The 25209-nt window shown below is 39.1% G+C and overlaps 2 protein-coding genes across 2 annotated transcripts in view; one reads left to right on the top strand and one right to left on the bottom strand.

Annotated features, from left to right (window-relative positions):
* The window catches only part of MGAT4B (alpha-1,3-mannosyl-glycoprotein 4-beta-N-acetylglucosaminyltransferase B), a 120855-nt gene extending 111623 nt beyond the window's left edge, over positions 1–9232 (top strand). The window contains exon 15 of the mRNA XM_032209915.1: positions 8014–9232. Coding sequence (XP_032065806.1) covers positions 8014–8037 — 24 coding nt within the window. The 3' untranslated portion in view covers positions 8038–9232. The remainder of the gene's footprint in view (positions 1–8013) is intronic.
* Positions 9233–12074: 2842 nt separating this feature from the next.
* Positions 12075–23165, bottom strand: LTC4S (leukotriene C4 synthase). The gene is made up of 5 exons (XM_032212196.1): positions 22844–23165; positions 18759–18858; positions 14763–14833; positions 13346–13427; positions 12075–12431 (listed from the first exon to the last, which is right to left on the bottom strand). The coding sequence occupies exons 1-5, from the start codon at positions 22899–22901 to the stop codon at positions 12338–12340; spliced, it is 405 nt and encodes a 134-aa protein (XP_032068087.1). The 5' UTR covers positions 22902–23165; the 3' UTR covers positions 12075–12337.
* Between the last annotated feature and the right edge of the window lie 2044 nt (positions 23166–25209).

Here is a 25209-nt window from a genome sequence, read left to right as displayed (position 1 = left end):
GTGTCTCATGGAGGCCTCACCTGCTGTGGGTACCTGACACAATTGTCTCCAGGATATATAGGTAGTCCTTGCTTACCACTTATTTAGTCACTGTTGAAGGCAAATGAGGTCTAGGCAGGAGAACAACATCATGGCTTCAAAAGCTAAGGGACTGGTTTGGACAAAACTCAGCAGCACGTTTTCATGCGGCTTTTGCCAAAGTAGGATTGCCAACATGATCGCCAACGTCTGATGACAGATATGGCACAAGAAGAAAAAGAAGTCACTGTTTAAACTTATGACAGCTCTGGAAAACGAGACTTAACAACCAATCCTCAAAGTTCTGACCATCCCAGCACCTCCACAGTCATGTGAATGTGATTTGGATGTTTGGCAATCAGCTGGCACTTCTGATGTTGCAGCGTCATGTGATTGCCATTTGCCTTGACTTTCCCTGCTGGCTAGTTAATGGAGAACATGGCAGGGAAAGTAACGAGTTACTCTTCTTCACAGCCTCCCTCACCTGGCAGAAGAAACTCACAGCCGCACTGCTCTTCCAGCACCGTCGGACTGCTGGCCTTCTTGCAAGCTGCCTGGGACTTAGTTAACAGCCCACAGTCCTCACTTAAGAATAGCAATGGGAAATGTTGGGATTGTCGTAGCTAAACCATGCAGTCACGTAATATTGCATTTTACAATTGTGTCACTTAGTAGTGGAAATTCTGGCCCCAATTATTGTCAATAACTGAAAACTACCGTGTTTCCCCAAAAATAAGACAGGGTCTTATTTTCTTTTTGCTCACAAAATATGTCTTGGGCCTTATTATGAGGGGAGTGTTTTTGTTTTGGGGTTGCTGGGCAGCTGCTCTCTAACGAGTGGGATCCCAAAGAGCCTCAGGGCACAGCCTCAGGGGTGAATGACTGTGTTGCGTTGTCGCAGCAGCACAACACAGCAGTCATGAAGCAACCATGCTCACGAGCAGCCACCCAGCTCCTTTCCAGCTGGGCATTGTGAGGCTGGGAGGCGTGTGATCGAGAGTGGAACAGCTGCTCATGCAACCCCCCTCTCCAGCCATGCAGAGTGCCATTCACTGGCATTTCGAAGGTACCAAGTCGCGGGAGCCAGGCGGCGGCAAACAGGCGCTCACGCAGCTTGGCAATACCCCTAGGTCAGTGAATGATGCTTTGCCCGGCTGGAAAGGGGGGTTGTATGAGCAGCTGTTCCACTCTTGTTCATGCGCCTCCCAGCGGTGCACCACTCATGAGCGTGGTCACTTCATGGCTGTTGTGTTGCACTGCTGCAACAGCGCAACACAGCTATTCTCCCCTGAGGCTGTGCCCGGCTCTTTGGGAGCCCGCTCGCTACAGAGCAGCCACCCGGCAACCCTCCTCTTCAGCTGGGCACAGCGCTGCTCACCGACCCAGCAGTATTCCGAAGGCGCCAAGCAACACGATCACTTTTGCCTTCCCCCCCCATGGTTCCCACGACTTGGCACCTTTGGGATACCACTAGGTTGGTAAGCAGCACTCTGTCTGGCCGGAGGTGGAGGGTTGTCCAGGGGGCTTATTTGTGGGGGAGGGCTTATATTTTTGCCCACCAGAAAAATGTGGCATGGCTTTATTATTTTCGGGGAAAACATGGTATCTCTGTGTACTGAATTGGTATATAATATTTGTCTACAGACATTCTCTACAGCTGTAGGTAGATGTTTCTGGTTGGTGCATTCATAGACCAGATTTTATTTCAGCTTTTAAATGGTTATGAAAATGAACCTCCAAGGAGTTAAATGTAATCATGCTCCTTTCCTTATCTTACAAAATGCAGCCTACCTGGAATGGTAACAGGCATAATTTATGAAGAAAGATTTAATAGCAAAATCTACTAGATGGCACATTTACTCATACAATGCAATAACCCAGGGATTCTTAAAAGTGTAGGTCATAACTCCATGGGTGGTCATGAGGAAATTAGAGGGGTGGTGTCCCAGTTTTCTGGGTGGCCAGAAGTTGAAAGGTGGAAAGACTGGGAGTGCAGCTTCCCTAGAGCTCTGATTCTCAGGGAAGGTGCCTGTTCTACAGAGCTGATCAGGAGGAGAAAGGGGCACTTCCTTGAAGCCAGAAAGAGAGCATGATATTGAGCTCACTACTTTGGAAAGCTGCTGGTAGGAACAACATGCTCACAATCACTTCTGATCTACTTCTTGCTGGGCAGATTCTTTCACCAACATAGGTGGCCAGAGTAGCAGGCAGACCCTTCTCAGGAGCCACCATACACCAAGTCCCTACATCTGTGGAGAACAAGATGTCTAGTGTCTTAGGAGAAGCCCTTGTCCTCTTTGCCTTGGCACCTCAGCCACATTTTCCTCCAGTGTTTGGTAGTCCTTCTCCAGTCTTCCTCTCTCTGCCAGTTTCAGGCCTTGGAAGCTCCCAAAGCTGACACAACTGCCATCATCCTGCAGCAAAAAGGAATCCAGTTTCTGCTTTAGAAAGTTATTTTGCTTTCTAAGAAAAGCTCTCCCGATGTTGCTTGAGATCAGAAGGAGCATCCTAAGATCCATTTCATCCAATAAAGTCACTAAAGCCATTGGGTCATTATGACTAAGGTTTACAAGAATATCCCTTGTCTTCATTTCTTGACTTTGAAAATTCTTATTGAATTGCCAATCAGGAACATGACAGGAAAGAATGTTGTCTTCAAGGACAAAATTCTGGTTGCTCACACCATGTGGCGTTTACACCTAGTAGTTTGTGATCAGGGGAAGTGCACCATTTCTTAGGTGCAGCCTCATCAGCTGCCATGTTGTCAGAGGCTACTTTGCCATCAGCAGCTTCCCCTCCGTGTTCCTGGCAATGTTTCAATTCCATTATATCCAGACAGCTGACTGGAGTGATGGGAATTGGCAGTTGGAATGCATGCAAAACCCCCACACAGCTGGAGAAGATTTCGTTCTTTCAACAACTAGTGGGAATCTAATAATATCAGTAATAAGATTATAACACTTGGGATTATCAAGTTGTTCTTGGTAGTTTATTATTGTTTTATTGTTATAGTCACAATACCATAAAGTTTAATACGACAAAATTTAAGATCCACCCCATAATTTAACAACAACAACTATAGGAAAGTCAGCAACATAGAACTGGATAAATGGCAGAAATTGTGGATAGAAATGTTAAATTAACTATGTCAACTGCATATAAAGAAAGTTTGTATAAAATGTTTTAGAGATGGCATTTTTCACCAACAAGAGTGGCAAAAATGTTTAAAGACAGGTCAGCTAAATGTTGGAAGTGTAACCAGACACCTGGTTTGCATTATCATAAGTGGTAGACATGCCCAAAAGCAAAAAAAATTTGGACAAAAATACATACTTGGTTGGTTGTAAAAAATGATGAAGCAGCATATAGATTTTAAACCAGAAATATTTTTGTTGGGCATCCCATCAGAAAAATATAATAAAAGGGAGCTTCCTGGGGGCGTGGCCTGTTGCCGAGGAGGGCTCCACCGAGCTCCTCAGAGATCTGGTCTGTATATCTAAATAAGATCATAGATAGCACCCCTTTTTGGCTAAGAAAGGGGCAGGGAGGATAGCTCCGTAGACTAGGGTCTATTCGTAAGCCACAGCCTTTTTCTTTTTTTGGCTGTGGAAGAGATTAGATCCAGCCGAAGCGGAGCTTTTATCTCCGGCCAGTTCTTCTCAGCTGCCTTTTTTTTTTTTTGGCAGCCCCAGACAGGCTAGCCCCCCCCAGGACAAAACAAAGTTTTTTTTCAAGCTAGATTTGATACGGGAGGGTACCACCCCTGTGAGATTTATGCTTTTATTACTATCTTAAATACCAGCACCATTCGTCTTAAAGACTTCTTTGTTTAAATAGACTTCAAAATGGCGATTTCTCTCCGTGGATGATTACTGGATGTACTTAGCCGGGCTTATCTTTCTGCAGACCGCTCCTTAACAAAATAAACTCTTTTTCTTTGGAAATAGAGGGGAGCGAAGCGCTGCTTACTTGTTTATTTATTATGGCACCCAGATCAAAGAAGCGTCTTGCTACAAATGTGTCTAAAGAATTTAAAGAATCTTTTTTGGAAATACAGCCTTTGTCTCCTACGCCCTCTACTGGAGAAGTTTTAACACAGGAATATCTCTTTAAAATCTTTAATGCCTTTAAGCAAGAACTTAAGGAATTTGTATTGCAACTTTATGATGATCTAAAATCTAAAGTTAATCAAATGAAGGCGAATACGTTTGCAGCCGTGTCTGCCCTGTCAGATTACTCTGCTGAAATAGAGAACAAATTGGAAAGTCTGGAGAAGGCTAATTTTGATTTGACTACCAATATTCAAATTTTACAAGAAAAAATTAGAAATAACGAAGAACAGCTTATGATGCTAAATTTTGATAGGAAGGCATTTTCAATAAGAGTCAGAGGATTCCGTGAAAAGCAGCAAGAGAATTTGAAACAGACCTTTGCTGAAGCCTTCAGCCATGCGCTGGGAAGCCCGGGACTTAACTTTGATTGGCAGATTCGGAAAATCTATCGCCAGAACTCATTGATAGCGGAACAGCGACAGCTCCCGAGGGACATAATTATACATTTCTCTACAAAAGAATCTAGAAACGCGATTGTGCAAAAGTTTCATAATAACAGTCTCCGAGTTGATGACCAGGACGTGATTGTCTTCAAAGATATACCTTTTCAGATGTTGAAAGCAAGAAGGGATTACACTTTTTTAACTAAAGAGCTTAGGAGTCAACAGATTCGATACAGATGGGAGGCCCCTGCCGGCATCACGGTTACATTTGAGAATCAAAGATTTCGTCTTAACTCTGTTTCGGAGGCTCAAGATTTCTATTCTAGGATTCTGAAGGCGGGACTTCCTGACGCGCTTGGAAGAGAGGAGAGACAAGCAGAAGGAGAAAGCAAACGGCTGGCCATGCGGCTGCAAGATGGAGGGGGTAGCCCCTCCTCCCTCGGAGAAGCAGAAGAACGCAGATCGAGAATTTAGATACTTCAAAAGACTTCCTAAAGTTGAGGACTGAATGGGGGTTTGAGACCTCTCTCCGGTAGAAAAAGTGGACTAATTTTTATCAGAAGGGAAAGCTGGGTGAAACTACTTTGAGCTAGATTCTAAAGTAATGTTAGCATAAATTTGATAGTGGTTAAAAGAATGCGGAATGATTTATGTTGTTTAAACTTTGTTAGAGGGGACTATTTTAAAATAGAAGGTTAACTGACTCTTGCTGAAAGTATTATTTGAATATGATCCATGCTATTTAACTTTTATTTGAAGGGAAAGTTGGTTGTAATAGTTCTGAGTTACATCTCAAATAAACGCTAGTATAAATTTGATAGTGGTAAATATTAGACAAGCATGAGATGAGGGTAAAATGCATGTGGAATGAACTACGTTATTTGAGGTAAATATCAGACAAGCAAGGGAAGAGGGCAAAATTTATGTTGTTTAAAGCTTATTAGAACAGGAAGCCGCTTGGGATTATCTTAAGATAACTGTAAAAAGAATGCGGAATGATTTATGTTGTTTAAACTTTGTTAGAAGCGACTACCTTAAAATAGAAGGTTAACTGACTCTTGTTGAAAGTATTATTGGAATATGTGGAATGATTCATGCTACAAATCGCTCTGAGTTATATTTTAAACAAATGGTAGTATAAATTTGATAGTGGTAAATATCAGACAAGTGGGGGATGAGGGTAAAATACATGTGGAATGAACTAAGTTATTTAAATTCTATTAGAAGGGGAAGTTGGTTGGAATTATCTTAAGATAGAAATTGATTCCTGTGTAAAGTAATATCTGATCTACGCTGCTTAACTTTACTAAGAAGGGGAAATCTGGTTAGATTATTTTGAATTACTGTTTGAAAAAGGGGTAAAGAAAGATCATTTACGTTGTTTAAATTTTACTAGAAGGGAAAGTTTGATTACTTGTCTGTAAAGTTATATTTGAATATATGGCATGAACCACGCTGCTTAAATCTTATTGGAAGGGATCATGAGGTTTAGGAAGGGAACGGGAGAGCCTACAGAAGGTCGGGGTAAATAGCAAAGAAGTAAGAGATGAGAATAAAATATAGATAGAATGATTTATACTATTTAAGCATAGATAAAGATGGGGGGCTGAGATCAACACGAAGAGTGTTTTTTTTTTCTTTTTTCTCTTTTCTCTTTTCTTTTTTTTCTTTTTTTTTTTCTTTCTCTGCTTTTCTTTTTTTTCTGATATATTACTTTTATTTTTTAATCCATATGTATACAAGATATTTTAGATAGAAGGTAGTGCCAGGTGTGGGCCCTGGGAAGCCGGGAGGATTAGGGATGGGGATTGTGGGGGGTGGGGTGGGGGGGTGTTAATATAGTTTTAATAAGAACAAGAATGTATTTATATACGGTGGTTCTTTTTTTTTATTATTATTATTATTATTATTTTCCTTGGTTCACTTTACTTTTATCAGATCAAACAATACTCGAATAAAGGCATACACCAAGGAGGGAGGTAGAGGGAAGGAAGAGGGAGGAGTAAGGAAGGAGTAAGGGGAATGTAAGGAGTAAGGGGAATGTAAGGAGGGTGTCTGGGGAGTAAGGGGAGAAGGAAGGTTTGAGGGGAAAGGGAAGTAGGAGGGGAGTGTTAGAGGGAGAAAGGAAAGTTGGAGGGGGTAGATGGGGTGTATGGAGGATGCAAGGGTTAGGTGGGGTTGTGAATGATGAGTTGTGTTTCCTTTTTATTTGTTCGTTTTATTCCCTTTTTCTTTTTTTTTCTTTTCTTATAGTAAATACCCTGTATATAAATGATTGCAAATGGAATGTGAAAATTGAATAAAATATTTTATACTGTTAGAAAAATATAATAAAAGGAATATACATTTGATTTTACATGCACTAACTGCAGCCAGAATTGTATTTGCACAACAATGGACAAGCGAAGAGATCCCGACAGATGAGAGTGTAATTAAAAAATATTAGAATGTGCAGAAATTGTCAGATTAACGCTTACAATTAAGGAAAAAGAAGGAACTGAATATTGACGTGGGACTTACTTTACCGATGATTAGATCAGTGGTTCTTAACTGTGGGTTGCAACCCCTTTGGGGGTCGAATGAGCTTTTCACAGGGGTCACCTAAGACCATCGGAACTCTTTAACTCTTTGGACTCTAAAGCATGCTGTGTCGTTCTCTCTCTTGCTACCCACACCCACACCCACACCCACAAATACACACACAGGCACACACGCAGGGAAGTAGGAGAAATGCAAATGTAAAAAAAAAGGAGTCTATATGTGGGGGGGGGGCAGAAATTGGGTTCCAGTTATTGGGTTCCAAGCCAATTGGAGCCGAGGGGCAGGGTTTTGGCATGACGGAGCATTGGTTGGGGGTCACCACAACATGAGGAACTGAATTAAAGGGTCGCGGTATTGGGAAGGTTGAGAACTGCTGGGCTAGATAATAAAAACAGAAGTTAGAAATATGGGGATTCAAAAAGGACTAATGTTATAAAGATTTAAAGTAGACAAGTACAATGTTATCATTATTATAGAATTAATATTATTGTGCTGAATATTATTGTAAACCTTTTGATTATGATTTCCTAAAAATAATTGTACCCAGATAACACACTGTTTGATTGAAATTGAATTTTTACATGTTATATAAATAAAACAAATAGAAAACTTTGGAAAGTCAGCAACACGCTACATTTTAAGGCCTTAAGTAAATCAGGGCCTCATATTAAGCCATTGTGTGTTTCATTTGGGTGGTTACGTGAACACAACCACTGTGGCTTGTAATCATAGTTTATGATTCAGCGTGTTTTGCAAACAGTGTTTGGATCTATTTTAGGGTTTACGGTAACCACATCAGACAATGACATCCTTCCATATCATACAGAAAGAGATAACCTCTAGTTTGGACAGTAGTTTTGTTATGCAACTTACGCTTTTGTAAGAAAGATAATTTATAAGCCCAAATGCTGATTGACTGAATTCTGATCAGTTTTCTTTTGTTATTTGTGTACTTTTAGATATTCCTGAAAAAAGCGGACTGATCTTGGAAATACAGGGTGTAATATATCCAATGGCATTCTAGCTCTTCCATTCTTCTAAGACAGTGAAGATGCATCAGAATGAGTGGGCTACTAAGGAAGCAAAGCTAGATGAGTAAAGAGCACCTCCTGCCCCAAGAACAGGAAGAAAAATCTTGTGGTGAAATTTGGGAGAACCTTGGAGTTTTCTTACCATTTTCAAATGAGGAAGAGAAGATTTTTTTCACACATAGGTGCTGGGACTCAATTACAAGAAGCACCATTGCTGGCTTACCTTACAGTCAGTTGCCTTTGCAGCTAGAACACAAAATTAGAAACAAATGAGGACTCTAGGGATGACCTTTCTGTGTAGAAGGTTGGTTTGTTTTTTTCTCTTGAGTAAGAACCATGCTGTTCCTATATTTCTTTCTTCCTCCCTGAACATTAATCAGAAGAATGTATCATTAAAAGATACATTTAGAAGGGCAGGCTTATGGAATGCGAAGCTAATGAAAGGAAAACGTGACAGTTGAGCACTTATGGAAAAGAATCAAGATGTAACCTCCAAACTTTCAAGTAACCTTTGCTATGTCCACACCTGAAAACAAAATGCAAAGGAGGACCATTCTTAAAAATTGCAGAGATGGCAGATGGCAGGGATTAAAAAGAAAGAAATAATGTGCAAGAACCACCCATGGTTGAATATGCCTCTTTCATAAATACAGATCACGTTAAACTCTCCGGTCTCGTCATGCCTTGGGAATCAGTGCAAAGTTTACCCTTTTAAATCCATCTCTCTGTAATGTACTGGTTGATGTGAATTTTAAAAAAAGAAGAAAACTTTAGGTCAATTCTCAAAGGGTAGGGGTTAGAGTTTAAATCAAAAACCCAATGTCTCTAACTATACACTGGAATGCATTATACTACTTTCATGTGCTGTATTTTTTTATTATTGGATACATTTGGTTTTTTCCAAGAGTGTGTGTGTGCGTGTGAATACACATACACTCACAGACATATATATATATATATAAAGGTACACTGTAAAAAGTGTTTTACTGCATTTTCCTTAAGCAGAGAAATCTGACAAACTGAAAATATTTTGCAGGTATATTATAAGTATGTGAATGATTTGTCTTTTTTGCATGAAGGTATAGCTATAGCCAAGAGATATTTTTGCAAGGGGAAAAACTTCTATTAAAAGTAAAACTTAGCCATTTCCTCTGCATGCCAGTGTCTGTGCAATATGAATAATATTAGCATACCAAAACTGGGCATTTTACTTCATTAAAAATACCCTTTATAAACTAGAAGATAGGTGTTTTTCCCCTAATAAATGTTTTTATAATTTATAATTCACCTTCATCTTTCCTAGGCCATGGATTTGCATAATCTTACTTAACTACCAGCCTTGCTGGATCCAATTGAATGCCCATCTCATCTACTATATTGGGCTGAGGGAAAAATTTTCCGCTTGGATTACAAGAACATTTATCTGACATGAAAGTTACTAATCTTTTCAACCAATTTAATCAAAGCAATCTAACAGGCCTTTATTGAATCTTTTAGATTGGTCACTTTTCAGTTTTTTGGTAAGATTCTAAAGACCTGGAACATATTTTGTGAGAAGAGCTGCAACTTCACATTTGATATCTTTTAAAACTCTTTAAGTTAATATTGTCTGAATCTAGTGATTTCTCCAATTTGTCAAAAAGATCTAGAAGTCCCAGCTTAACATCAAGGGATGTCAGTATACTTCTAGGCATCTTTAGGCCATTCACTTGTCTTTCTGTTTCATTTTGACATTTTATATTTCCAGACATTACTTTAATTAAAAGAAATAGGAAACTGGCATGCTCTGAAATACACAGCTATCTTCCAGCATCACTTTTATTTCTAAAAACCTTCTGGGCCTCAAATGGATATGAAAGGGCAAATATAAACAGAAGCAGGTATAGCATACAAATGGCAGGCAGTGATTTGGCAAATCAGAGGCTTGTGCATGCTTATATCCTTTGTAGCAGATACTCAGTGGTGTGATTTATCAGTAATAAGACAGATCAATATAAATGTGGGCTGCTGTAGTTTAGACCTGCTGAAGCCAAGGACAACCTCGCGTAGAGTGAATTTCAGTAATTTGAACAAGAGATTACCAGGATACAACATGCTGTCTACTAAGGTTGGTCCTTGGATTATGACAGTTCTGTTCAATGATCATACAGTTATGATGGTGCTGAACAAGGGGGACTTATGTCTAGTGATCAGGAGTTCTGGCCATTGCAAGTCCCCCCCCCCAATTGTATGATCACAATCTGAGCACTCAGGTGCCCAGCTTATGATTACAATATTGCAGTGGGCTGTGGCCATATGATCTTCATTTGCAATCTTCCCTGACAGCTTCCTACAAGCAAAATCAAAGGTGAAACTAGCAGAAAAGGCCACAAGCCACCCCCACTTTTTTTGTTAAGAGTCCTCCTGCAAAGGATGAGATCCCAGGAATCCTGTATTCCACAGTGTCCACCCACCCATGTTCCAAAATGCCTGCCAGCCCACCTATGTTCATTAGCATTCGCCTGCAGCATTGCTTATCTAGAATTTCAGTCACTTGAGTCCTCTCTTAATGAGCCACATAGTCTCTGCATTTGCTGTTGCTTTCAGAACCACATTACTTAGTGATAGGAATTCCAGTCCTAACTGCTATTACAACCCAAGGATTATCTGTACACCCTATTGCAGGAAAATGGCTGCCCTGTTTAAGTTGCATCTACTTTTGGCTTCAGAGGCAATAATGACACCAGCATGGGTAATCAAGGTTTTATTCCAAAGCAATATGAAAAATAAAGGAGAAAACAATCAAATACAACTTACAAAGAGTATAATACTAATATCTAAGGTAAAGAAATCTTGCACCTCTTCTGTTAGTCAGGAAACTTCTCCAAATCAGCAAGTGTACATTAACTCCCAGATGAAGTCTGTTCTGAAGTTCCACTCTGCAAGTGCTTCTGACTGGTTTATATACAGTAGATTATAGGTAATAATTATAACTATGTACAGTATGTCTGCTCATCTCTGCCAAGGACAGGGTGGATTGGTGTATCTTATCAGTATGTCCAGCTGTCCTTGCCAAGTACAAGGAGAAGTTTAACTTTTATCTTCTCTTATCCTTGAAAGGCCACAATCAGGCCAAAGAGTGCCTTGTTTACCCCAGGTGATTCTAGCCAAGAACAGAAAGAGTTCTGCCACTGAAGTCCGAAGTTAACTGATCTAGTGTGCGAAATACTCAAGTGCATTTCACTGTGCAGCTATTATATGGAAATATAGAATTTGGCACACATTGCTACTCATTTCTACCTTGCCAATCTCCCAGTAGGACCTTGATTACCCTGACGCATTAGCTAAGGAAAGGCTTTCTTAATCATGGCTTCCAACTGCTCCTCTAGAAGGTGCTATAACTTCAGGAGTCCCAAAGATGCTTTTCAAAAAGCAACTGGACTTTCTTTGCTTTTTTTTTCTTGAAGACATTTCACTTTTCATTCAGGAGGCTTCTTCAGTTCTTCAGTCCACTTCAGTTCTGAACCGAAGAAGCTTCTTGGATGAAAAATGAAAAGCTCACAGAGAGAAATATCTGCTACTACCTACATTTGAACTCACAGCCTCCTGATTGTGAGGCGAAAGACAATTATAATTATAATAAAGACAAAATCAGCTTAATAATTGAAAACTATGGTAAAAGAGTAAACCTTTTCATCAACTTATTCAGATATGACCTCATTTCTGCAACTGGATGGGTCTTTTCTGAGAAAAGCCCAATAAGGGTTCATTAAAAGAAACCTCAGTTTCATCCATGATTCCTAACAATCATTTCAAGCTGGTTTGGCTCAAGCTTAATTCTGGTTGTTTTCCAGTAGACTGGATCCCATGAACATAACATCTTAATACAAGACACTGATTCCAACTGCACTGAATTCAGACCTTGACTGGCTCTCTTGGTGCCTCATGTTCCTTGTTCAAAGCATCAGAGATTGGCCTAATAGTACATCATGTATTATTCAGAATTTTACCTTGTAAGTATGTGTGTTACAACTTAACATTTTTTTTAACCACAGGAAATAGATATAACAATAATACTGAGAAAGCTATGGGAACATTAACAGAAAACAAAAATACATTTCTAGAAAATTATAGTTCGAAAAGGCTGATGTGCAAAATTGTTTTAATTTGGGGGGGGAAAGGAGAAATGAAAGTTGAAAACTAAGGCGCAAATCATTGAGCATTTTGTCAGTTGAAAGGAATGAATTGCTGATTTCAAAGCACTTTTAAGGAATCAAAAGTATCGCACAAAATGGATAAGTAATCCCACCATGGACAGACCAATAAGAATGAAAAGAATTCCGGTGCTGAAATACAGGGGCCCCAGTCTGTGCAAATAGAAAGGAGAGGGGGAAAAAAGCTAGAGTTAATTGAGGTTGGCTGTTGCCACAGTAATGTCAGTATTCTCACAAATAGCTTCCATAGTATCTTGGTAAATAGACTAAGACAAGCCCTGCAGATACAAGCTGCATTACTGGGGAAGGGTTTAAAAAATGCCAATCTAGCAGAATTAACTGACTAACTTGTAACTACCAGTGTTGTAGGATGGTAACAGTCAAACTGCATCCACATCCTCAGCTTTGATTCTTTTTCCCCCTGACGTAACCTCTCAAGTCCAGACCTTCATCTTTCCAAATTCACCAAACATGGAATGGCCTTGAGATGATCTAGAGATGCACAATTCTATACCTTATCTTCTTAAACTAACCACAGATAGATAGTTTCTGGTAGTTTCTTTTCTTAAAATATTATAAGGGGGAAATGATGTAGAACAGGGTTGGGAGATTATGGCCCCTTTATGACTTGTAGACCTCAACTCCCAGAATTCCTGATGAACTTTGAAGTCCACAAGTCATAAAGGGGCCAATGTGTAATGAAAGAGATGTTCCAAGATGATGCATTTTCTTAGTCTTAATTATCAATGAATTGCTTAATCTGTGTCAAATCTATGCCCTTTGAGAGCTGATGGGGTTAAATATAAAATTAATCTATTTCTGTGGGCCAATTTAGGAGAGAGGAAGTTAGGGAAGATTTAAAAAGCCACCTAATTTGTTTTATGCAAGGGATTATTTTTTTTATTGGAAAACATCTTACACTGTGTTACCTGCCTTTAGCCTAAAGTAGTCCAGTTTAGAGATAGATTTCTGTTGCCCTCAAGGCTACAAAATCTAGCTTGAACATCACCAAAATTACTTGTCTGAAAGACAATCTATTTGATGTATTTCACAGAAGGATTACTCACCTTTTTTCAGCAGAATACGCATATCCTCTAAAGTATTGATAACGAGCATACAGGTAAATTACTCCACACAATGCAGCCAAAACTATAGAGAAGGCAGTAATCAGTTATTTAGAAAGGTTATCAAATACTAATTTCAATAAGAAATACAACAAAGGAAGGGCTTTTTTTCTTTTAAAAAAAGTTTTCCTGAGGCAACTCAAGGACACAAGTGCAGCAAATCAGGTTTGCAAACATCATTATTTGTGCATTGATGGAGTGATAAAGAAGGCATAACTGCCACTATTAAATATATATACAGTGAAGGGAGTAATCCTGCCTTTCCCCAGCCTCCCTCCAAAAAACTTGTTAGATACTCATCCACCAGCTACTTGAAATGGTGGGAACGTTTACAGCCTTAAAGGGACTCTCACCAGCCTTGCCTTAACAATGAAACAGACAATAAAATGCTGCAAAAGTCACTGCTTAAAAAGATATTTTCCAACAACTGAGGACTAATTAATAAAAGGACTAATTAAATTACAATTTCTCCATAAATTTTTATTTTTTAATTAATGTATTCCTAAACAGTCTCAATCGCCAAAGTGACTCTAAGTCAGGGGTCAGCAACCTGTGGCTCTGGAGCCGCATGTGGCTTTTTCATTCCTCTGCTGTGGCTCCCTGTCGCCAGTCGGCTCCACAATTGATAGGGGCTTTCAGTTAGGACAGGTAGAGGAAAAAGGATGCCGCACTAGGAGGAGACTCTGTGATGGGGGAACTGGACTTCCGGGCAGTTCCAGAATTGAACGGGGAACTTCTGTTTAGGACCTTTGTGGCTCTTTGAGTGTTTAAGGTTGCTGACCCCTGCTTTAGGTAGTATACCTTTCTGAAAAATCAGTAAAAAAAATCATGGTTGTAAAATGGGTCAAAAATTCACAAATGTCTTACTCAGCAACAAAAATTTTGGACTCAATTGTGTTCATAAGTCGAGGACTACCTGTAATCAGTCTTCTTCAGCTTGTTCTCATGTGAATTGGTCTGTTATCTCATTTACAGGTAGTGCATTTTAGATGAAAAAAGCATCAGATGGGCCATAGATGGCCCTCAGCATTTTGGGGCAAACAAATGAAGTGGGAGTGTGCAGGTGATACCAAAATCAGTAGTAACTACAGAAAATACTCCAGGGAAACCCAAGGTACATCATCTCTACCACTGCAATCATGCGGCCCTCCTTGATGAAAACTCTACCCGCCTACTGGATTTTAATACTTAATTCTTTATTTACAATGCAGTTACTTTAGATAAATATTAACAATAAAAAGTAAAAAGCCACGGAGGGCTTTTAAAAAGTTCTCCAGCTTCTCACTTATTATTCCATATTTTTTACTTGCAGAATGGACATCACAGTTGAGAGATTCTGAATTAGGATTTTATTTCTTACCTTGATGGGAAAAGACTCCAGCCACCCATAAGAGGGAGAGAAATATTGGGAAATATTCTGAGCAATTTGCTCTGATAAAACAAAGAAGAAAACAATCAGTTTGCTGCTGATGAGGAAAAATAATTGGGATTGAACAAATCTGTCAAATTTGCTCTGATTCTCATTTTCTTGACCTCTATATGTTCATTTCAGCCCATTTCTGCATCCATTCACAAATTCATCTCGGACCACTATAGACAAACATGTGTACACATTTTCAGAACATTTCTCCTCTCTGCTCTTTTGCAGCCACAATATTTTTGCAACCCATGCATTATTTCCCTACTTCTAAAACATGGATCTTTTTGTTCCAGTCTTTTTAAAAAAATCATGATGTTTGTTCGTGTCCTTGCTGAATTGCATGCCTGGTGGGTGGTAACAATTGAAAATCCCTTTTGATTATAGAAATAAAGGTTTTCCTTTTAAAAGTGGGCTTACATTCAAAAATCTGACCAACTAGAGACAAGGGGAGGGGAGAAATGGGACTGAAATGGAGGTTAAAAAAATTTGAAGATGTGATAATTACAGTATTGAGGTATAATTACACAGAAACTGGACATTTGCCTCAGACGTTTTATGGAAAAGATAAGTTTTGGATCTAGAGCAGAGTCTCTTCTGGTAACAAAAATAAATGGTTACAACAAAGCATCACAAAAATAAAATATTACACTGCATACAAAGCAATTAAAAGATGAAGAAAAATAAAATTAGCTTTGTCTGCTGCTGGAAAGATAAAGTAGACCCATTTGAAGATGGTATTCCCTGGCGGTTGGGAGTGGGGAAGAGGAGGTTCCATCACTTATTTAAAAATGCCATATTCTAGAGTTTATTGCCAAAGCATGTGAAGGCACTCAAAATTAAATCTCTAATTATAGGTAAGGTACCACTGTATGGGGGAGTGATGTCTGTAAGATCATGGTGTCTAGCATAGAGGACTTCTATGTAAATAAGGTGGATCTGGGATCTGTTCAGGGGTGAGTTGCTACCGGCATTACTGCCGGTTCGGTGTGCATGCAATTTTGCATTTGCTTCGCTCACACACCTGCCAGACTCACACTGTGTGCGGAGTTGCCCATAAATAGATCTGCGCATGCGCAGAACATTAAAAAATGGGGGGAAAACATGCGCCAATTGGAGAACCGGTTCAGAGGTGTGGTAGGCCTAGGTTGCTGCTAGTTTTGGCGACCAGGCTGGCAAACCACTACCGGTTCGGCCAACTTCTCACTTCCATATATAGCCGCCTAACTACCTCATTTTATACTATCTGAACTGCAATAGATCGGATAGAAGGCGTTTCATTATCACAAAAGTTCATTTTCTTACCAGATCTGACATTTTGATCATTTCCTCCCTTCAGGGGGAAGTGGAACAATTTTAACTAACTAATCCTACACAGGAAATTTGAAAAGTGTGAGTATTTCCAAGAAACAGGTTCTCCCTAATTATATACCCAAACCAAACCACAAATAAAACAGGAAGCTGAAAACAGAACTTTATCAGCTGATCTCTAAGTAAAGATGAACTGAAAGGTTAATTCTAAGTTAAATGATGACCAGAAATTAGCAAGAAATCTGTGCAGTTCATTCAATAGAACATATAGTCCCTCTGGCACCATTTTGAACCAATCAAAACCACATTTTGGAGCTGCCAGTCATCTTAGGAACATCTTGTGGTGATTGGCAAGTCCACATCTCATTGGAAGAGCCAAAGTCAGAAGATAGTAGGTTGAAAATTCAGTCCATTGATTTTAAAGATAGTGTGGAATGCCCGGCCCTCGAGAATGAAATATTTTGGGAAATATTAAAAGAGGCAGAAGGAGAAATGGAGAAAAACCTTAACAAAGGCAGAAAGTAGCCCCAGTCTTCCTGCCATAGGAAAACAGCTTCAAACTAAGAAGCTTGAAGAGGCTGACCTTTAGGAATGCAGATTTTGTACCCATTCAGAAAGGCTGGGCCAATCTATTCAAAAACAAAAAGGCTTTCAGCTAAAAGGCTTGTAAAAGGCACAAGACTCACTACATTGCATGGAGCATCGCAATCACAAAACCCCAGGACCCTTTAAAGATCCATTCAATCCCTCAGCCATTTTGTCAGCCACCCCAGAAACACTGCTACTGTCACTGAAGTTTCTGAAAGCCAAATAAACAGAGACTTTCTTTGTAATCAGCCAGCCTCCATTTTAGTTCCAGTGTCTGTCTTCCAGCTTGGAACCGGACCAATTTTTTCTTCCCCACAATAGCAAACAGCAAATGCTTCTGTTTAAGAACAGATGCAAGGAACTGGACACTTTTATTTGACTTGATGGGTCTAGAACTGTGTTTCTCACCCCGGCCACCCTCCAGAAGTGGGACATCACCTCCCAGAATTCTCAGCAGAGGGAATTTGAAGGCCCCATGTTGGAGCAGGTTATCTGGAACATCCCATATTTGGAACAAACTATGGAAAGCTATGGAAAGCAGATTACTTTAGGGGAAAAAAGACACACCCTTGAAAACAAAGCTTTTGTTTCCTCTCTCTCTTTGCTCAGTGCAAATCAGCCCTTCCCACTGGAACTTTGGAAAGGAGATGGCTGTTTGCCTGAAATTATTATTGTTATTGCAAAACAGCTTTTTGTTATGTGTTTACCTTTTCTTGCCAAACACAGTTAAGGCCAGGTGGAAATGAGGCAGCTACCATTAATCACTCGTGGAAAAACTTTACCATGCCTTTGAATAATTAGTTATTTATATCTATATTATGGGGATATAAATATTCCTTCCTCCTCCTCTTTTTCCCAGAATAATCCCTTGAGGTGGGTTGGGCTGAGAGTGAGTGACCAGCCCAAAGTCTCCTGCCAGGGACTTCATGCCAGGGTAGAATTAGAACTCATAGCCTCCTAGTTTCTAGACTGATGCTTTAACCATTAGACCAAACTGGCTCTGCAGCTTTGCTTCTGAAATTCGGCTCTCTCGTAGAAAATGTAAGGAAAGAGCACATTTTTTAGTGAAAAGAAGGACTGGGGTGACATGATAGCAGTCACCAAAGCACCAGAAGGCAAGACAAGAAACATTGAATGGAAACTAATCAAAGAGAGAAGCAACCTAGAACTAAAGAGAAATTTCTTAAGAGTGAAAACAATCAGTGGAAGAGCTTGCCTTCAGAAGTTGTGGGTGCTACATCAGTGGAGGTGTTTAAGAAGAGACTGGTACACCACATGTCTGGAATGGTATAGGTCTCCTTCTTGAGCAGGGGATTGGACTTAGAAGACTTTCAAGGTCCCTTCAAACTCTGTTCTCTAAACGTCTGAACATTATGTTTCATTTTATGTCAGTAGATAAAATTTTTACAGGCATTTTCAGCTTAGAATGTACAATTTGAACATGTTTGTGGAAACCAAAACAGAGGAGGAGACCAGAGGTGTTCTCCAGACTTCCCAGTTACTCCACGTAATCAATATTTGTCAAGTTCCTCCCCTTTGTCTAGAATTAGAAGGGCGACAATTTAATTGCAAAACTGCAGTCTGAAAATAGGTTCATGAGAAAAGTGAAAGGAAGTTGAATGTAGTGGTACTTCTGAAGAATGTGGAATAAAGAAATCTTTGAAGTGGCTCGACAGAAAGAATGAATGAAAATCAAACCGCAGAGGAAATGCATGAAGAGTGAGTCAACTGATTGAGAAGAATAAAGTTGAAAAAAGTCACAATTAGATGGAGTGGATGAGATCCTAAGAGAGAAAAGAAAACTTTAAAAAAACAAAAAACAAGTCAGAAAGCGTGAAAAGCTCTAGCCAAATATGTTACTATAAACTAGATCTAGCTATGCTTTCTTCTCCCCTTCTCTCCATTTCATCTTTTATTTGAGTTTTCCCTTCTTTTATGAACTTTGCATAACATCACTTACCTTGAAAGGGAATACCTTGTTTCTCCTAAATGCATTTCAAAGGCAACAAATATTCCTTAAAAAAGAAGAATTTAACTTACTGTGCTCTGAAGATCCTTTCAAACTCTGGTGGGCCTGAAGTGATGGGAGGAGAGATTTTGAACTTCCTCCGAAAGGTGATCACCTGAACAGCAAAATAGGCTAGATGTGAACAAAAGGTAGAGGGAAGATCATTAGTTCTCTTAGTGAAGGAAAACAACTCAGTCATTTGTATCAGCAAACACTGCTCACACTGAGTACACAAAAGCAAAACCCAAGAAAGCCTCAGACAGACCCACAAGCATAACTTGATTCTTATCAGCTTTTTCCTATCTTTCAACATTAATACGATGGACAGAAGTTTACCTTCAAGTGGTCGAAGCACCCACATTTCCCCAAAATGATTCTATTTTACATTGCATACCTTTATTCTATTCATTTCTATTGGCCTAATGATGAAGACTCTTGACTCCCACTTGGAAGGTTGGAAGTTCAATCCTAGCTAGCAGCAGATGTTTCTCTCCTAGGGTGCAAATAAAAAATATCTGCTGTGAACTCCCATGTAGGTGTCAGGAAGGGCATCTGGCCAATAAATCTCATCTCCATCCAGTTGCTCCGACTCTACCCTGGATAGATACTACAGGGTGATAAGAAGGGAGTGTTTTTATTCGTATCCTGCCTTTATTATTTTTACAAAAACTCAAGGTGATGAACATATTTAATACTTTTTCCTCCTATTTTCTCCACAACAACCCTGTGAGATAGATTGGGCTAAGAGAAGGACTGGGCCAAAGTCACCCATCTGGCTTTCACGTCTAACAAGGGACTAGAACTCACAGTCTCTCACTGTCTAGCCTGGTGCTTTCACAACTAGACCAAACCCTTGGCCTACTTGCCATAGGAACATACTGTACATGGCAGATTCTTCAATGGCTAGGGAGATGATTGACAGATTAGAGCCCCAGTTCTGTAAGGGCCTCTTATGTTGAGCAACTGTGGAATGAGACCATCCCTTTCCCCACCTCAAAAAACTCTTTCCTCCCTTGCCATCTCTCTTTTCTGCCGCTGTCCTATGATGTTATTTAATTTTATCTTTGCAGTACTTTAAAATGTTTTTTTGTGGCATCTATTTCAATGTTTCATTTTATATTTTTTGAAAAATAAAATTTAAAAAAATCTTATTTCTTTTGCATGTAGCCTTATAGCAAATAGTTATGGAGCCTTTAAGAAACACTTGAAATAAATAAAACAATGTATTTTGTCACCCCTAAAGCCTACAAACATGCCATTTTTAAAGAGCTAATGTAATTTTTTTTTAAATCATTGTATACCAACACCACCATGGTGGTGCAAGTAAAAAGTAAAGAAAACATAACCAAAATACTGACAAAAGCATTCCTAGGAGTGTGTGTCTGGGTTTTAATTAACATTTTCACTAACTGCTTCATATGCTAATATTCAGATTGTAGGAACAAACTGCAAGGAACAAATTAAAAAGCTTTTGCTCCACACCTTTAAAATCTGCAATCTTCCCTCAGTCTGAGAACAATTCTAAAAGGCCTGCCTGCATTCCACTGTTTGGGAGAGGCTGGCAGATCTTTAGTAGCCTCTCAATAGCAAAACATTCCAAGACAAAATGCTGAAATCAAATTACGCAGCTGAAACCAGAAAGTCAGCGTGCAGCCTTACACAAATTGACGGTATGATTTGATCTATACTTCTTTCCATTTTTAATCCTCAAATGGAAATTAAAACCATAGAATAAAAAAAAAGATGATGCAATATTTGAGTGTTAAAACCACCACAGAATCCAGCCCAAATAAAAAAGAACATTTGCATTTTATTCATATGTTTTGAATTGTTGTTCACCGTGATGTGCGCAGTCATGTTACACTAGAAAATGTTAAACAAGGTATTGTTCTATGCAAGAAGAAGAAGGGAAACAAAAGGATATCAAATACATTATTACACATGAATCAATTACTGTATTGAATTGGAAGTTTGCCAAGATATTGTAGGAAACATATGGTATATTTCTGCACAGCTTTCCTTATTAACCCCTCTTGGTTGTCACCTGCTGGGGAAGCATCAACGAAGCACACTTAAAGAACTTTGTCCCAAACCAATATTTTCCTCACAACTTCCAGCTTTTCTTCTTCATTAGCCTTATAATCTGCCCAGAGCAAGTATGAGAAAGGCAATAAAAAAATGGTTGTTCTTCGTTCTTTTGATTCTGCATTTGTTAAACAGCCCCAAGAATATTAGGGCCAGTTGTGGATCCAACAACTTAGGAAGAACATTTGACCCACTGGAGTGGGTCCAGAAGAGGAGTAACCAAGACAATAAGAAACCTGAGAGGAAAAACTCAGGAGAAGCAGTTGGAGATGTTTACCTTGCGGGAGTGAAGAATGTGTGAAGACTTGATAGTTATTCAATAACTGAAAGATTCTTATGTAGAAAATGGGACAGAAGTGCTCAGAGTACAGAATAGAATGGGTTTAAATCATAAAGAAATAATTTTTTGCCTAGATAGTAGGAAAAATGCTAATGTTACATTGTTTGGCACCAGAACAGACTGCCTTAGGAGGTGGTGACATTGCTCCTCAGGGCATTCAAATGGTGGGTGACTGGGTGGCCTGGCAATGGATTTTTGGTATTGAGCAGGCACTTGGGCTAGATGATCTCCAAGATATATTCCAACTCTTCCATTCTATGAGTCCATAAAGTTAGTTGTTAAACATGCCACCCATCTCAACGAAGGTGACTCTAGACAGCATGTAATCGTTCAATAAAACTATGGTATAAAACAGTGACGTGCAAACCTTTTTGGTACCGAGTGCCCAAGCCAGAACGTGCATGCATACGCATGCGCTGGAGTGCTGGAAACCCCAAGAACAGCTTACTGGTGTGAGTATGCCTGTTTTTGATTGCTTTTCAGGCCATTTTCAAGCCATTCTTTGGGCTGTGTTCAGATTGTTTTATGGGCGATTTTCAGGCTGTTTTGGGTTTTTCCACCAGAGCGTCTAAAAATGACTTTAAAAATGGCAAAAACGGCCTGAAAATGGTCTGGAATATAACCAAAAAAACAGGCTGTTTTTCAGGCTGTTTTCTGGCGCTCTGGCAGCTGACGGACATGTGCCCACTGGAAACCAGAAGAGCAGCTGACGAAGGCACACATGCCCCCTGGCACATGTGCCATACGTTCGTCATCACAGGTATAAAATATTAAAGCAATAAATATAAATCTTAAATTTAAAATTAAATTAAAATTAAATTGACCTAGGTGGATAGAAAGGAAGGAGGTGGAGTGACTGGGGTGTTATCTACCCCATTAGCCATCTCCAAAATGCCACACTCCTATTGGAGCTCCAAGTCAGTTGGCACAGCCAGATCTTCATGCCCTTTCGGAAGGGCAAAAGGGTGGGTGTGGATGTTGCCTCAGAGACCACAATGTCCAGAGAGCAAAAGCCACAGCAGGAAAGGCTCTTCTTCTGGATCCCCACCAGCTGAAGTTGACTGATGAGTTATACAGCATGCCCCTTCTGTCAGCATAAGTAGGGCAGCTAGTCCCATCGAAGTGAGACAGTAATAAAATGAACAGTGGGGAGAAACAAAGCATACAGCAGAAAATATTCTGCCATACGAGGGATGCTGCAAGCAAAGGATGGCTTTCACATCTCAATGTGACACAAAGAGTTATGTTTATCTTACCGAATACAGTACAATAGCTTGGTTTACCTTTTGGGACTTGTCCTCTGCTTACATTGTGTCCCATTGAACTCAAGAAGGGGCTTTATGGAATAAGTTTACATTTAACAGCAAAATGTTCCCTTTGATTTTGGGAGAAGTAATTTCTTTTTCTAGTTTTTGTTCTTGTACTAGACAAATTAAACATCTCTACTACTGGCAATACACAACCACTGTTTCTATAACCCAATCTTTGGCTTTTGCCCTGCCAAATAGCTGAAAGAAACCATGAGCTACTTTTATTTTATAAAAGACTTACTAGAATACTCCAAATAATGTTGGCTTTTTGGCTAACCTACTGCTAAATTTCTTCTACAACGTACATTTTATAGCTATCTTAACAACCAAGGTTTTTTGCAGTGTTCAATTTGTTTCTATAACAGCCGAATGCATCCCTTACCTTGTTCCAGCACACCCAAAAGAGTAACAGTGGACAGCAGAGCTATACTGTGCAACATCTTAATCTTCAAAAGACACCAGGAAAGTAGAACAGCTCAAAACTAGACACTCCTTGAAACTTCTCTGCTTTTAGTCATAATTCTGCAGTGCTGTTCAATATAATTAGTGGATGCCTTCGTTTCCTCTTTTAAAGCGTTGGTTAGTTAACTCCTTGCTTGCTGGTGCTGTAAAGGGATCCCATCAAGCACATCAACTAAGTTTCTCTTTGGAGAAAAGATAAGTCTTATGGACCCATCAAAGCAAAAAGTTTCTTGCAACTTGCCCTTTTATGACTGGGAAAAGTGATCATATGAACATTTTGTAACATTGCTTATAACCAGCCCTTTTATGGAGCCGATTGCAAAAAACCTGGTCCACCTCTATGATATCTTTTGGAGCATAGCCTAATTGCTCAAGCAATCACACAAAGGAAATTGAGGAACTAGGCAAAGAGGAGGATAGGAAACAGTCTTCCCCACACCTTAACCTTGTTATTCTTCCTGGCTAAAGCAATGCGAATTCCATTCAAAGCAGTGTGTGTGTTTTGGGGTGGTGGGGATGGAATGAAAAGACAGAATATACACATTTGAATATAAGAATGACTAAGAAGTACTGTCTCCCTTTTATGAATGACCTGAAGATAGTTAACCACCATAGAGAAACATTTGTTTATCCTACCACACAGATGGATCTCATTTCCTCTTTGGTCATTTTAGCTTGTGTCACTTCCCAAAGATAGTATGATCTTCCTCCTCCCCTTCTCTTACACACATTGGCAGAGGTGAGGAAATTGCCTACTTGTCTGAAGAAACTTCACATTAGCCTCTCATGTTAACTAGAATCTCTTCTGATGCTTTTGTAATTTCTGCCGTTTTATTTAAGGCTCATTTTTGTGTATCTGGGAGTATTTCTAAACAATTTATTCTCTCACAGCTTTTGGTCCTTATACCTCTGCGCTCCATGTGAAATTTAACTTTTATTAATGAAGTTGAATCTTCCACTGAAACTGTGGATACTAGTTTGAGCACTTAATCAGTAATTGAAAGACACAAGTAAGAAATAGTCTTAAAATGTATATAAGCTGTGAAACAACATATTTAAATGTTCTGGTCTTTTACAGTAGGGTCAGCTTGCTTTGAAAAGGGAGTATTTGTTCTTAAAATTATTTTAACACTTTGGAAAAATATTTAATATTAATTTAACACCTCACTGGGGATAGCTATTATGGAGCATTCCCTGGTGCCTTTCAGGTTTTTGGCTCAGTTTCTTTTAATGTAATGCTGATTAGCATGCAACTAATAAGCAAAGCAATATACCTTTAATGATTTAATGAGGCGGCTTCTAAATCCTATGTATCTTTCTTGCCCATCCTTTGTTGGACTTAGAGAAGCCATCACTGCTGGCCAAAGTTGACTGCCTTGAAGGGTCAGAAAAAGTCATATATTTATCAAGAAGCTGGATAGAAACATTCTCAAGTTTGTGTTGCACATTAAATAGTCTCCAGTAAATTCAGTGTGAATGGTGAATTTAATTCCTTTCTTATTAGCCAACTCAAAGTGAGTATCCTTAGAAAATGAAAATCGGAAACTAGTAATAACTTGATACATTGTTTGAGAATGTGTCTATCTGCTCAGAAAGAAGAAAACATTGAGTAGTAGGGCTGTATTATGTTAATTAGGTATATTAAATATTACTGCTTCTCACTTATTTCTTCTTCAATAACATAGAGACTCATAGATTATGCTCCTTTACAAAAAGTAACAGTTGTTAAAGACACTTATATTTTTCTCAAGGTATATCCTTAATATATGGAATTGATCAATACCATAAAATCTTGTTTTAACAGACAAGGTGAGAGAAAAAAGTGTGAACAAGAATGTCCATAGGTGAAAATGTCTGTAACTGACATTATTTGTATAATTTGTCACTTACATAATTGCAAACTTTATATAATTTACATCATATTTTTACACAAGTTGCATACATTATGTAAGGTGCCCATGTTGTCATTGTCGGAAAAAATGGAGAAGTTTCTGCACAGCCTAGTTACATATGTTATGGTAGAGATTTTAAAAAATGTAGTACATATTTTTCTAATATGTAAGCTAATTTTACCATGACTTCAAATCCATCTAAGTACAGAGTTGCTGGACACCTTACTTGTAACCAATTATCTATTTCTAATGTGAGCCCCTTTGTTCCTGTAATGTAGATATAGCTTGTATTTGGTTACCAGAGGGAGTCTTTCACCTTGAAAATGTTGCTAATGTGTTTTATGTGAGAGGCCCTGCAGACCCTCACAAATAAACAATTCGGAAAGGAAATGTT

The sequence above is a fragment of the Thamnophis elegans genome, chromosome 2, assembly GCF_009769535.1.
Source record: "Thamnophis elegans isolate rThaEle1 chromosome 2, rThaEle1.pri, whole genome shotgun sequence".
In the NCBI taxonomy this organism is placed as follows: domain Eukaryota; kingdom Metazoa; phylum Chordata; class Lepidosauria; order Squamata; family Colubridae; genus Thamnophis; species Thamnophis elegans.
Note: the sequence above shows the minus strand (reverse complement) of the source record. Positions and strands in the feature narration are given on the sequence as shown.